General features: G+C 33.5%; 1 protein-coding gene across 1 annotated transcript in view; it reads left to right on the top strand.

The window, feature by feature from the left end:
• The first annotated feature begins 3,005 nt into the window (after window positions 1–3,005).
• Window positions 3,006–14,489, top strand: part of LOC143069853 (uncharacterized) — a 46,827-nt gene continuing 35,343 nt past the window's right edge. Inside the window, exons 1-3 of the mRNA XM_076244657.1 lie at window positions 3,006–4,055; window positions 10,863–11,092; window positions 12,498–12,774. Coding sequence (XP_076100772.1) covers window positions 3,231–4,055; window positions 10,863–11,092; window positions 12,498–12,774 — 1,332 coding nt within the window. The 5' untranslated portion in view covers window positions 3,006–3,230. The remainder of the gene's footprint in view (window positions 4,056–10,862; window positions 11,093–12,497; window positions 12,775–14,489) is intronic.

Raw genomic sequence — 14,489 nt, 5'->3', positions numbered from 1 at the left:
TCTGTAAAATATGATTAATTTGTATGATACATTGAAAAAAAAACAATTCTTACCTTCATTAGAATAATTATTTAATCTTTGTCGCTGGAATCCGACATTTTTGTTAACCTCAGTCTGATGACATTATGAAATTACCTGCGCCTACAATCATACACGGGCGCAAAACTAAAAAAAAAAAGCGGGAAAATCCGACATTTTCTTTACTTTTTTTCAAATTCAGAGGTTCTACTACATGAAATACACAGACGATCATACACGAAGCGCAAAAGTGACTTGCGCGAGCTTCCATTTCATTGGATAAAACTGTAACGTGATCAATTTCCAATATTAGTTGAAGGTCTTGAAGCTGTCAATCATTTTATTTATATTACAAATTTTATATACCATGTGTCTTACTCATTAACATATTTAAACAAACTCATCCTTCGGATTCGTTTGTTTAAATATGTTAACTCGTAAAAACCTTGGTATATATAGTACTTATTTAGTAAACTAATCAAGAATTTTCAAAATATACTACCACAATTTCCCTACAGTAACTAACTTAAAATAAATTTAAAAAAACGACAATAACACTCCTTTCCTAGATTCAGGCATACCAGTTTCACATTGGAAACTCTGGTACACAAAAATTAACGACGAAAGGGACAAATTTTAATTCCCTATTGTTAGTTTTCCTTTTTTGTATCGGATCTTTCGGTGATTAGATAACACAAGTCGTTCACTATGCCTGCGTCTGTTTTAACGTTTATGATTTTTTTTTTTACTACAGTTTCTCTCCATTTTTTCCTGTGCATGGCTGATCGTTTTGTTTCTTTCCAGGTCTTCCCAATTTTACTCAGCTCGGTTGTTAGTCCCCTGCGCCATGTGTTTTTTTCGGCCTCCCCCTTTTTTCGATGACCTTAGGGGTTCCATTCTAGGGCTTGTTTGGTGATGTTTTTTCTGAGGGTATTCCCGATCCACTTACTCGTTCTTGTTCTTATTGTCTGAATTGTTGACTAAGGTTTGGTTCTTCTCCATAACTCATTGTTGGATATTTTGTTTGGCCATCTGATGTTGAGGATGTTTCTCAAATACTTATTGACAAAAGTTTGTATTGATTTGATGGATGCAGCTGTTTCTCTCAAGGTTTCTGATCCGTATAAGACTACAGATTTGACATTGGTGGTAAATATCCTTAACTTTGTGGTAGTTCTTTTAAAAGCGTTGCTCCCCCAAACAGGTTTTAGCATGGAAAATGCCTGTTGTGCTTTCTTTTTTATTGATGATATGTCTTCGTCTGTGCCACCTGATGTACTGACAGTACTTCCAAGGTAAGTGAATTGTTGCACATCTTCAACAGTAGAGTCGTCGATCTTAAGTCAATCCTGCTGGTTTGTATTTAGCCTCATTGATTCAGGAGCCTATAATTAAGTGGTTTTTGTTTGTTGCTGTTCGTCATATGTGTTGTTTCTTTATTGTTTTGTACAGTTCTTGTAATATTCTGTTGCACACTGTCCTAGGATTAGGGGGAGGGTTGGGATCCCCGGCACTAATATTTTTAAACCCGACAGACTGTATATGCCTATCCCATGTCAGGAGCCTCTAATTAAGTGGTTGTCGTTTGTTGCTGTATTACATATTTAGTCTTCATTTATTATTTTGTTCATAAATTAGGCCGTAAGTTTTCTCGTTTTACATTTATCATCTCGAGGCCTTTTATAGCTGACTGTGCGGTATGGGCTTTGTACATTGTTGAAGGCCGTATGGTGGCCTATAGTTGTTAATTTTTCTGTGTCATTTGGTCTCTTGTGGAGAGATGTGTCATTGGCCATCCCACATCTTCTTTTTCTACATCTATAGTGGATCGTAAAACCAATAGAATTGAGACTTGGCAAGCTTTATTTCATGATTCTTTAGGGCCTTATGTACGAAGTCTCTTATGCAAATTTAAGGTTCAACTCGGTAAGAAGAGGAGCATTACATTAAGTGGGCTATTAAAGCGATGGCCGGTATAATTTGAAGCTATATATACGCTTGAGACTAAAAACTACAACAAAAATAATGATTTCAGCTTTCCCTATAAAAGTTAAAGTCGTTTCTTCGAAATATCATCGGAAGCCATCATGAGGTTGACTTTTATAGCATATCTGTATCATAGATTAGGGTTCGTGTTACTTAGTTTTCATTTTCCGTGATGTGTTATTGTGGACTTCAGTTTTAGTCGATTTACATTTTTGCCTTGTTATTGTCGTTTTTTTATTCGGATTATTATTTTTTTAATGTCTCCTGGTGTCTTTTGTCTCTTTTTATCTTGATTAGGTGTTATTATATCAAACTGGACATGATGTGATAGACAATGGTATCCTCTGGATGATTATTGTCGAATTAATGTTAAAATGAAAAAAATAAAATAATCTTCTTTTAAAAAATCAGTGAGATTGGTTGACTGGTCAGTGTTGTCTGATATTTCTCCAGTTAATGCACTGCACTTTATAGGGTTGCAGTTCGGGGCATCAACAATAAAATAAAGAATAAAACAAAATGTAATAAATGTAGATTTCAATTTCCCTTTTACTGCAATTTTAATTTCTAATAAATATGCACATTTTATAGCCTTGAATATGTCTCTGTTGCATCATGAATATATAGCCAGATTGTTCCTGATGGAATTTTCATTCTATGAACATATATATATATATATCCAATGGTGTGTAAACATGTCTTTAGAAATATAAGTCTATATCATTGTCTTTTTTTCAATTTGATCGAAAAGGCGTATGAAAATATAAAATGGACAAAGCAATAAAATATAGGGTATTAAGTCAACATATGTCGTTGAAAAGAAAACCAAGAAGACATCCCATCTGTGTTTAAAATGAAAGAGATTAGATATCGCATTTCACAACAAGACATCGTTTATAAAATCAATTTCAATTGTCTAAAAAACTTAGAAATAAAAAAAGCTGTATTGACTTTATTATTGCATCTACGAACCAGTTAATTCTTTAAGATAATGTATTTTTTCTTGCTTTAAACATGTTTATGTTCCACTCTATGGATACCTTTTACGTCTGATGGATTTTACAAAATGGTAAAGTTTCATATCATCAGAATAGAAAACAATTATAATCATTATATAAATGAGCAACTATAAATTTCACTATTTATTAATTCTCGAACCGAAAAAATAAAGGGTCATCGTTAATATATTTTAAATTGATATAAACTCTTAATATATCATAGTAATTATGATTCAAATGCTGAAGTGTCTAAAGTCAGAAAGCATGCAATGTGTTGGAAAATACTATTTAATTGTGCTGATGTTTTCATTATTTGGGGGAATTAATTGTGAATGTCAGTGTTTGGCTAGCGAATGGACGATCTGGTCGTCTTGCTCAACTTCTTGCAACGCCACCCTTGGAGTTCGTTCAAGAGAACGGATTATTCTTTCACCAGAGACGTGCAGAGATGATTGCAGTCTGAACACCACGGAAACCCAACCATGTAACCGAGATGTCTGTTGCCCTCAGGATTGCGTATACAGCTCATGGACAAGCTGGAGATTCTGTTACTGTACAAACCAGACCTCAGCTTGCGATCTGAATGGAGAGGACGTGTGGGTCTGTTCTCGAAGTCGGATTAAAAGACAGAAAGAACAATGTGGTGGGTATTGTGATAACTTATCAACCGTCACACAGTGCGGTAATCTGTGTTGTCAAAAGAACTGTATTGTTGGAGACTGGTCATGGTGGGGGATGTGTCAGGGTCAATGTGAACAAACAGGAACACAATCAAGAAAACAAAGAATTTTGCAAGAGCCAGAATGTAATGGAACACCATGTGAAGATGTACAGAAAAGTGAGAGTAGATCATGTGATGTCGGATGTTGTCCTGTTAATTGTGTTCTTGGAGAGTGGGGTGAGTGGAGTCTCTGTAATGCAACCTGTGGTAACGGTCTACAGAAAAGAACCAGATTTGTTCAGAAGGCAGAATGTGGAGGAGAAAGTTGCTTAGAAACCCCGGACGAATTCCAATACAAAGACTGTACAAAGTTCGTCAATGTCGATTGTGTGGTGAGATATTTTTATTAACAACTTTTCTGTACACATGTATTAGTCAAGTCCCTTGAAAGGAAATTGCTCGCTCTGTATTTCTTACAGATGTTTACGTCATCGTTTTATTATTTTTTTTTTTTCTTCTCAAATATTAAATAATACGATGGCTCCTATTAATACCGTGTATGTTAATCTTGTAGGGTTGTCAAACTTTTACTCCCATGTAATAATGTTCATATGAGATATATGCGCCATGCATAATCAGTTTGAAAAGGAATGTCTAAATTGTTTTGATAAAACTTGTACGCTGGTCCTTGTTTGTTTCAACAGCCACAGAACAAACAGAGACACTCAGGAGCATGTACTATAACGATGATTGTTTTCAACTGGCATATATTATTTGAACTAGAGATTTTTTAAAAGGGTGTGGTGTTTTATTAATCGCAGTAAATAGAATATTGTTCCTTCTCCTATGAGCTGTCTCCCATATCTATCAAACGTGTATAGTTACTAGAAAGTGCGTTACTAGAAAGTGAGTTACTAGAAAGTGCGTTACTAGAAAGTGAGTTACTAGAAAGTAAAAAAAAACCGTTCAACTATAAATATGTCACTTTCTAGTAACTCAAGAAATAAAGATGTATGCATGCATGTAATAACTAATGATAATCAGACTAGAAGTTGAATAATTTGTACACATATGTGGAGCAGGGTCTGATTACCCTTCCGGAGCACATGAGATCACCCCCAGTTTTGGTGGGGTTCGTGTTTGTCTTTTCTTTTTAGCCATGGCGTTGTCAGTTTATTTTCGATCTATGAGTTTAACTATCCCTCTGGTATCTCTCGCCCCTCTTTTGTACAATATTGACCATTTATATCTCATTCTAAATAATGATGATTTTACGACCTCGTTACTCAGCTCTGGGAACTGCGTATATATATCTAATACCAATACATATTTTCGTGCTCAGCTTGCTTGATCTTATAACCTCCTTTCTAAGATAAATCGACTGAACATTTTGACCTCGGTTCTCAGATTAATTGATCTTATATGACCTATTTACTCAGATTGAGGAATCTTATAGACTCGATACTCAGATAGGTTGATCTTATGGACTCGTAACTCAGAGTGACAGATCGTATACTATTAGACTCGCAACTCAGACAGATTGATCTCGAGACCACCTTGTTGAGATTGATTGATCTGATGGAATTGATATTCAGATAATCTCAGATAGATTGATCTTATGGACTCGTAACATACTCAGATCAACAGATCGTATAGACTCACAACTCAGAAAGATTGATCTCGAGAGCACCTTGCTGAGATTGATTGATCTGATGGAATTGTTACTCAGATAGTTCGATCTTATGAACTCGTAACGTACCGTCAGATGAACAGATCGTATAGACTCACAACTCAGACAAGATTGATCTCGAGACAACCTTACTGAGATTTATTGATCTTATGGAATGGTTACTCATATAGATTGATCTTAATATGACCTCGGTACTCAGATTGACTTTTTATCTTTACATTTTGTTTGTGTTATTTTTATCCAAATTATCCATACAACAAATTTATTATTCTATTTTTTGTATCATATGTAATCAAATCCAATAATTTATTTTTGGATGTAACGCGTCTTCTGATTAACTAACGTTATTTTGTTATCAGCCCAGTAGACATAATTTAGTCATGTGACCGTGACGTCATCAACGTTTTTTCATGGTTTTCTACGGTTTAAAAAGGAATTTAGAATTAAATTATAAGAAATGACTGTAATATGTTTTCTGTCTATTTGAAATAACATAAAAAATGTGGTGCATTCTGATAAATAACGCACTACGCGCGTTATTCAGTGTGCACCATTTTTTTAATGTTATTTCTTCATAGACAGAAAAAATATTACAGTCATTCCTTAAATAGATTCTAACATCTTTGATGATTTGCCTAGATACATGTATTATAGAAAAATGAAAATGATGTTGCTCATTTCCTAAATCCGGCGATTTCAATTTTGTTCACCCTTTCCACTTTTACCCTTCTTTTTCACATCAAGGAATTGCATGTTCACATTTACTTTTTTTATCCCTATATATATCCTACATCCTCGCATTTTGGTTCCTTGATATAGATTTAACATACTCAGTGCACAGTTTTTACACTCCATATCCACATCTTAATTTAGGAACATAATTCTTAATTAATGTTGTATGTATCATACTGATCCTACCCCCCCCCCCCCCACAAAAAAAAAAAAAAGAAAAGAAAAAAAAGGGGTAACTGGACAACGTTAGGACTGGGACAAGTTTATATTTTAAACAAATATTGCTCAGGGGGTAGGGGCTGGCATCTCCCCTGGTGTAATCTCCATGAATTAAAAATAACCGTAAACCGTACACGACATTACCATCATCGACTTCTGATTAGTATTTTCGCGCCATATTTTTAACTATGCCATCGGACAGGACATTCATTAGTTTTAAAAGCTACTAGTATAGTATATATGTACTGGTTGAATTGCAATCTTTTTGTGTTTTGTTGTATCAGGTGAGCATCTGAGGAAATATACATGAAATTAATAGCAGCTGTCATGCTTCGTGGAGAGATAAATGAGAATCTGAAAAGGGTGGAGTTGCACAGGCACTTGTTTCTATCCATTGGAAGACCCACTATCAACGTACTCGTAAATATACGTTGATAGTGGGTTTTCCTATGGATAGAAACAAGTGCCTGTGTGGGGTTGGTCTTCATTTTCTCTGTTCTCTTATTCTACACATTATTCTGTTTGAAAAAGGGGGCGCTTAACCACAGGCACTTGTCTCAGAAAAAAATTTCCTATATACCTTATTATAACACAAGGTACTTAACTTGCATTTTAGAAAAATGTCAGGTGGTGACGAAGTTCCGTTATATGCCGCTTTATAGGCTGTCAACCCCGCTAAAACTTGTTATATCGTAAATCTAAATTGATTTATCTTTACACTGGTGTATAACATGCCTACATTTGTTGTCGGAATCATCCGTAGCAATCCTACCAAAATATGTCAATCGTAATAATTTTGCAAACCGCTGAAGAATTGGCAATACACGTCTGCAGAAAATGATTTATTATAAAAATTGTTTTAAAAAAAAAAAACTGTTAGTTTTCGTATGAATAGAACTTATCATACAGTTAGTAAAATTGTATAATATACCGTGAAAAAATCTAACAAGTGTTGTTTGTGGTATGTCTAATAAGTTACAAATTTTCCCATGACGTCAATGTCTTGCAGACTCTCTCTTGACTTTACGTATGAAATGAAACAAGATCAGATAACTCCGAGAATCATTTAGACTTTCCCATAGAATTGACCAATCGGAAACCAAGATATACAAGGAGATGTGACGCGTTTATTGCCAATTCTTCAGCGGTTTGCAAAATTATTACGATTGACATACTTTGGTAGGATTGCTACGGATGATTCCGACAACAAATGTAGGCATGTTATACACCATTGTAAAGATAAATCAATTTAGATTTACGATATAACAAGTTTTAGCGGGGTTGACAGCCTATAAAGCGGCATATAACGGAACTTCGTCACCACCTGACATTTTTCTAAAATGCAAGTTGAGTACCTTGTGTTATAATAAGGTATGTGGACCATAATTTGCTATTGGGCTCCGTTTCCTATAACTATAGAAAAGTGATAAAATTTGAATTACTGTAAGAAAAGTTGTAACTACATCTAAAGATGCCATTATTTTTGTTAACATACAAGTGTATGCTACTCTTCCCTAGAAAAAAAATTGAAATATACGAATTTCAAAGATTCTACAACCGTATTTTTGTGTCGTTTCTCGCGTTACTTTTTGCTTCCGAAGAGCATAACGCTGACTGATTTATAGATAATCGTCACCGGCAAATTCGTAATTTTTGCTTTCAAATAACAAAGAACATCGACCAATAAGAATAGTGAGAAGAAAATGCCGAGAACTATAAGTATTTATGTAGCAGATGTAAGAACAGTGGCGTGATTTTTGTGTCCGATTTCGTAACGCAAATTTTAGATGATGTAATCTGCTTTGTTGTAATAGAATTCTTAAAAACAATATGCAAATATGAACTCTCGCGAGATGTTCAAACAGGTAAATCAGAGATGATTTACATTCTTGTTTTGATCTTCGTAATAATTAAGTAAGAAAATGACGTTATCGTTATGCGTTACATTTCACACGAAACAGAAGTCCAGTTATTTATTAAAATTGTTTTTGTCCTTAAGTTCTAATCATTTCCGGTCATACGTGAAACATGTGACTAACATGTGATCACGCCCTTACAGCCGGACATACGATATACTAGTTCTAAACATTGTTTTTGTTTCCAACGGGATGTTAGCAAACATAATCTGTAGACTTGTTTCGACTTGTTTAAAAAAGGAAAATACAATTTTCAAAGAGATTGCGCCGGGGGTCTATTATTATTCCTATGTGCATAATGTTACATACGATCTTGTGTGAAAATAAATGCCCAATGACTTGACAAAATCGATTTCAAATTTGACCGACGTTTAAACACACTACGTTTCCCAATAACGATGTAAAGGGTCCTTGGAAAATTCAATCGAAATTACGTCTCTTATCATGGTGCCGATGTTCGTTGGATTGATTTTGCTTCAGCAGTAAATATTACTGGATATTTTAGGTGAATAAAGATAATTAAATGAAAAATGCATGTTAATATACCGTTACACTAGGAATGTACAAAGTTGGTAACTTTGTCACAATTTTTAATTATTTTTTTTTATTCATGTTCTGCAAACACTTTTCAGAAACGCAATAAACTTGTCAAAGGAAAAGTAAACTTTTACCAGGCATGACTTGAAAGGAAGTACTTTATTGATTTTAGCCCACTAAAGTAGGTTAAAATGTGGAAACCATGTAGATGGTGTACAGGTCACAAATATCACATGGTGCCTATTTTAAAGATTTTAATTCCAAGTTAAAAGTTTTTTTCTTTACTGGATTTAAAGAATTTTACATTGCCAATGATTTGGAATAAATTTTATATAACTGGAATTTCAAAACCAAATATAAATATATTTTTTTGGCCAAAACATCAAGATACAACGATTATGGTATCCTGTATCAATGAAGAAAATATGGAAAATTCTGAATAAATTGTACTAATTGTTTTCAAAACAAGCACATATTTAGTTTTATAATACTGTTACATTTAAGATGGATTTTAAGAAAAAGTATACTGTTCAGATTATTTTAAGCAGATTTTGCAATAAAATAAAACTAAAAAAATGCTTTCGGTTTCTTATGGTTTCCTGTCGCGTTTAAAAAAAACTTTAATATAACATTGAAAATAGATTTTAAATATTAACATGGAGCAAGTAACACTAGTAATGGTGTTTATTTATGCCTTTTGAATTATATTGTGCAAAATAAAGAAAATAAAGATTGGTTTCCTGTTTGGTTTCCTGTCACGTAAACGGTGAATCAAAATGTATTAATTTTTTCTCGAAAAACTCAATTGTTCCATTCATACTATTCTAACACCAACACAACCCACAAAATAAAAGTTAAAATTTTAGAACTTATAAAAAAGGATACAAAAAGAAACAAAAGGCCGAATACCAAATTATGGTCCATATAGGAAATTTTTTTCTGAGACAAGTGCCTGTGCGCTTAACTGGGCAACATTTGGGACTTAATGGTAACAAGTTTATGTTCTAACCATATGTAGCTCCATAAGGAGTGCTGACCTATCAATGAGACTACTATAGACTGTTATAGTAGTCTCAGCCTATCATAAATCCTCCTCCAGTGTCGGTTATATTAGCATGGGGATCAAGGTCTACGGTCTGTTTGCGCCCAATACACTTTCGCACCCTACATGTTCGCACCTCGCACATTAGCACCCAAAGTCCGTTCGCACCGTACACGTTCACACCCAATTTTAAAGGAAATTCTAGTTGAATAATTAGAAAATCATGCTTGTTGTTTAAATTGCTTTGATGTAAATACTACATGTATTAAGCTTGGTATAATTAAAAAATTGAAGATTTTAAATGAAAAACACAAAAGATAATTGTTTTTACTGTGAAAGCTTGAAAAAAAAAAGTTGTCAGAATTTCACTTTATTTTGAAACAATGAAATAAAGTTATAGCAATACACCAACCAAAACTTGATAAAGAGTTATTCAACACATCAAAAAAAAAAACGTTGACAGAATCTGACTTAATTTAAAAAGTGATTATTTTTTTTTAATAATACACAATCCTGTTATAAAACATGATTTAAGATTTATTCAACACAAGACATTAAGATTTATTCAACACGAGACATTAAGATAATTTATTCAACACAAAAAAAACTCTGTCTCAATTTAATTTGAGATAATGACAACAAATTATACTTAAAGGAATACACTTGCCAAAACTTGATTACAAAGTCATTTAACACAAAACCAAATAAAAAATTGGGCGCAAATGTTTTGGGTGCGAATGGACTTTGGGTGCAACCGTGTAGGGTGCGAAATTGAAAGGGTGCAAACGTGAATGGACGCGAATGGACCCGGATTCGGAGATCAACATGTAGATAAATTTAAATTTTCTTTATAGGAATGAAACAGAAGCATGGTTGTACATATAATTACATATTCTAATGATTAAATCTAATCACATAGCTGTATAGTAGCAACTTTTTTTTTTAAAGGTATTAAAATTTTAAAAATAAGCAAATGCCAACATTGTGTTATCTAACTTTTTTCATAAGTTGGGTGTAGATCCTTTACTATACTTGTATTTGATAATTAATTCCTTAATTTTAGATTTCTCAATGGTCTATTTGGACGTCCTGTGTATTGGGTAATGGATATTGTGGTGATGGACTTAAAAATCGTACACGATCTGTTACTACGCCTGCTGAATGTCAAGGCCAGCCATGTCCAAAACTGTTCAATAGTGCAGCATGTTATGGACCCTGTTGTAAACAAGATTGTTTGGTGTCACAGTGGTCAGAATGGGGTCTGTGTTCATCTGATTGTGGTACTGGGATTAGGTAATATTTAAGAAAGACTTGTAAACTGCTTCAAATAAAAATGAAAGCCATATGAGCTTTTTACTTCATTTCTAAAAGTGATGTTATTGACAAAACATTGAAACATATTTTTTTTTTTTTTTTTTTGTATACATGTTTATTAAAAATTTAACAAATTAGATGTCAGACCCAAAAATTATAAAAAATAATAAGAACTGAAAACTGTAGTATGTTACTTGTAAATGATTGTGGTTTTCCTGGTTTTAACATTAAATTAGCAAAATTTATGAAAATTCATTAACTATAATAGCATGAATTTAGATTTTTTACATTATACACCATTGCACATGTACATTATCCCTTTCCTCCATGGATTTTTTTTCTTCACATACTTGATTCGCATAGGATTTTTTTCAATAAAAAAAATCATCAGGTTTAAAGCATTAATGCATTGTGAAAAACAAATATTTCATCAATGAAATTCAAGTCAGATATCCTCATAAATATTCTTTTCATATTGGATACAAACTTTTTTAAGTCTGATGCAGACATTTTGTAGTCAAAGCATTTCAACTGAGTGCTACACAGGCGTCAAAAGGCGTGATTATGGAGTAAAGGGGGTGGCGTCAAAAAGCATCATTATGGAGGAAAGGGTTAAATGTTGTTTGATATGTATTTATTTTATGAAATTTTATGTTTCAAAATCTGATTTTTTTTGAAAAGAATATCACTGCAGATTAAGAATATTCAATGATTTAAGTCGTTTGGCAATGATTACAAACATCAGTCTTTTGCAATTTACCTGTTAATTGTTATCTGCTCTTTGGTTGGGTTGTTGTCTCTGTGACATATTCCCCATTTCCATTCTCCATTTTATTGTGTAACTGTTTAAAGATTATTAGGCCATCAAATTGACTAGTCAGTATTGAGAGGACAGCCAGGTGGTGCTGTCCAAGGTCATACTTCAGAGCTTGAGGATCTAGTTGTATTTTAGGGTGGGTACAATTTCACAAGAAATTCCCAAGTGGTGGGCATGTGAAATCTATATCACCAGTTTAATAAAATTATAATTAATCTTCAAATGTTTCGATTAATTGAAACATTTTATTAAACTGGTGATATAGACGATTTCCCCTGAGATTTTAGAGCACAACTAGATCATCAATCCATGTTGAATTGTTTAAAAACCTTCTTTAGGCCATGTTATTACCAAATATTTCAAGTAATATATCTTATAGGAAATCGTCTATCACCAGTTTAACAAAATTAGAATTAATCTTCAAATGTTTCGATTAATTGAAACATCTTTACATAAGGCTCTATATCTATGTCTATAGCATGACATCTGCATTTGTGTGCTACCCAATTATAAGTCTTTACCTTTGTTCTATTTGAAATATTTTTTATTGGTCTGTTATTTGAATAGTGTGAGAAAAAGAGCAGTTGAAACGCATAATTCCTGTGGCGGAGAATCTTGTCCAGAACTTCTAGAAAACATGGTGTGCAATGTTACCACGGTGATAGACTGTCAGATGTCCCAGTGGGAATCCTGGTCAGACTGCAGTAACAACTGTGGAGTAGGAAGTGCTTTCAGATCTAGAAAACTACTGACCCCTGCATACTGTGGAGGTCAACAATGTCAAAATACGTCCTTGAGAGATGTCAAATCCTGTGAGAGTTACAATTCAAGTGTAGATTGTGTGGTAGGTATTTAATAACAATATAAATAATAATAAGATTAAAATCTCTGTATTAAAAGTAATTAACAATTAATTAAGAAAAATACATCTGCACTCATATATCATGTATATCATGCACAAATAAAACTACCAAAGATACATATAATGTGTAAATGCTTAATATGGGGTTTTAAATGCAAAGACTGTGTTTAGGTAGGTAATGCAATTTATCCTTTGTAATTCTTGTATGTATATTAAGTTTAGTTCATTTAAATGTTTTGAGTTTTGTGTGATGTCCATCTTTACTGAACTAGTACACATTGTTGTCCACAGGCCAGCTGAGTTTTGTGTGATGTCACTGAACTAGTACACATTGTTGTTCACAGTCCAGCTGAGTTTTGTGTGATGTCCATCTTCACTAAACTACTACACATTGTTGTTCACTGTCCACCTGAGTTTTGTGTGATGTCACTGAACTAGTACACATTGTTGTTCACAGTCCAGCTGAGTTTTGTGTGATGTCACTGAACTAGTACACATTGTTGTTCACAGTCCAGCTGAGTTTTGTGTGATGTCACTGAACTAGTACACATTGTTGTTCACAGTCCAGCTGAGTTTTGTGTGATGTCACTGAACTAGTACACATTGTTGTTCACAGTCCAGCTGAGTTTTGTGTGATGTCACTAAACTAGTACACATTGTTGTTCACAGTCCAGCTGAGTTTTGTGTGATGTCACTAAACTACTACACATTGTTGTTCACAGTCCAGCTGAGTTTTGTGTGATGTCACTGAACTAGTACACATTGTTGTTCACAGTCCAGCTGAGTATTGTGTGATGTCCATCTTCACTGAACTAGTACACATTGTTGTTCACAGTCCAGCTGAAGCCCACCTCCGGGTTTCAAGAGCTATTTGTGGCCTTCGGCTATTGTCTGCTCTTTGGTAGAGTTGTTGTCTCTTTGACACATTCCTCAGTTCCATTCTCTATTTTAATTGTCTCAATAAACACATAAAAATCAAACAGAAATAAAACAAACCTGATGCTTGTTACGAAAGCTCTGTCAATGTCCAATTGAGACCTCCCCTTGTGATGAACCTCTTATACCATACTAAACCATCAAATTATTATACATAATGCAAGGTACCTCATGGATGACTGGTTAATAAAGATATCAATGGATTTTTATGGAAACTAATCAGATCTATGCTATGGGAGAAACCTATTAAACAGTTCATGATGTATAAACATACAGCAAAGATCCATCAGAATGGTGACATTAAATCAAATGTTTATATAAACAGAGTGTGCACTCGTCTGTTCAAGAAAGAACTCAACGACATTTAAAGCATAGTGTGCACTCTTTTGTTCAAGAAAGAACTCAACTTTAAAATTATAAAAAAATAGATAAATTAGAAACAAAGATTTATTGTCATATACATAATACTACCTTTGTAACCAGTAACCCTATTTATTGCATAGCAATATAAAATTTCCCACAGAAAGTAACCAAGAGTTAGCATACAATAAATTCTAATATTGCACTAGTGCAATAAATCTTCAAAATTCATGACTTCATCAACAACAAAATCTTAGTTTAAATCAATTTTTACTATCAAATATTATATTGCTATACAATAAAAGAGTTATTACATGAATATTGTGGAATATTGTCCCTCGTAGTATCGCAAGCTCGTTCAATATAAAATTTTACTCTGGACAATATTCCCCAATATTAAT

The sequence above is a fragment of the Mytilus galloprovincialis genome, chromosome 3, assembly GCF_965363235.1.
Source record: "Mytilus galloprovincialis chromosome 3, xbMytGall1.hap1.1, whole genome shotgun sequence".
Taxonomy (NCBI): Eukaryota; Metazoa; Mollusca; class Bivalvia; order Mytilida; family Mytilidae; genus Mytilus; species Mytilus galloprovincialis.
The sequence above is the reverse complement of the archived record's forward strand: the minus strand, read 5'-3'. Positions and strand labels throughout refer to the sequence as shown.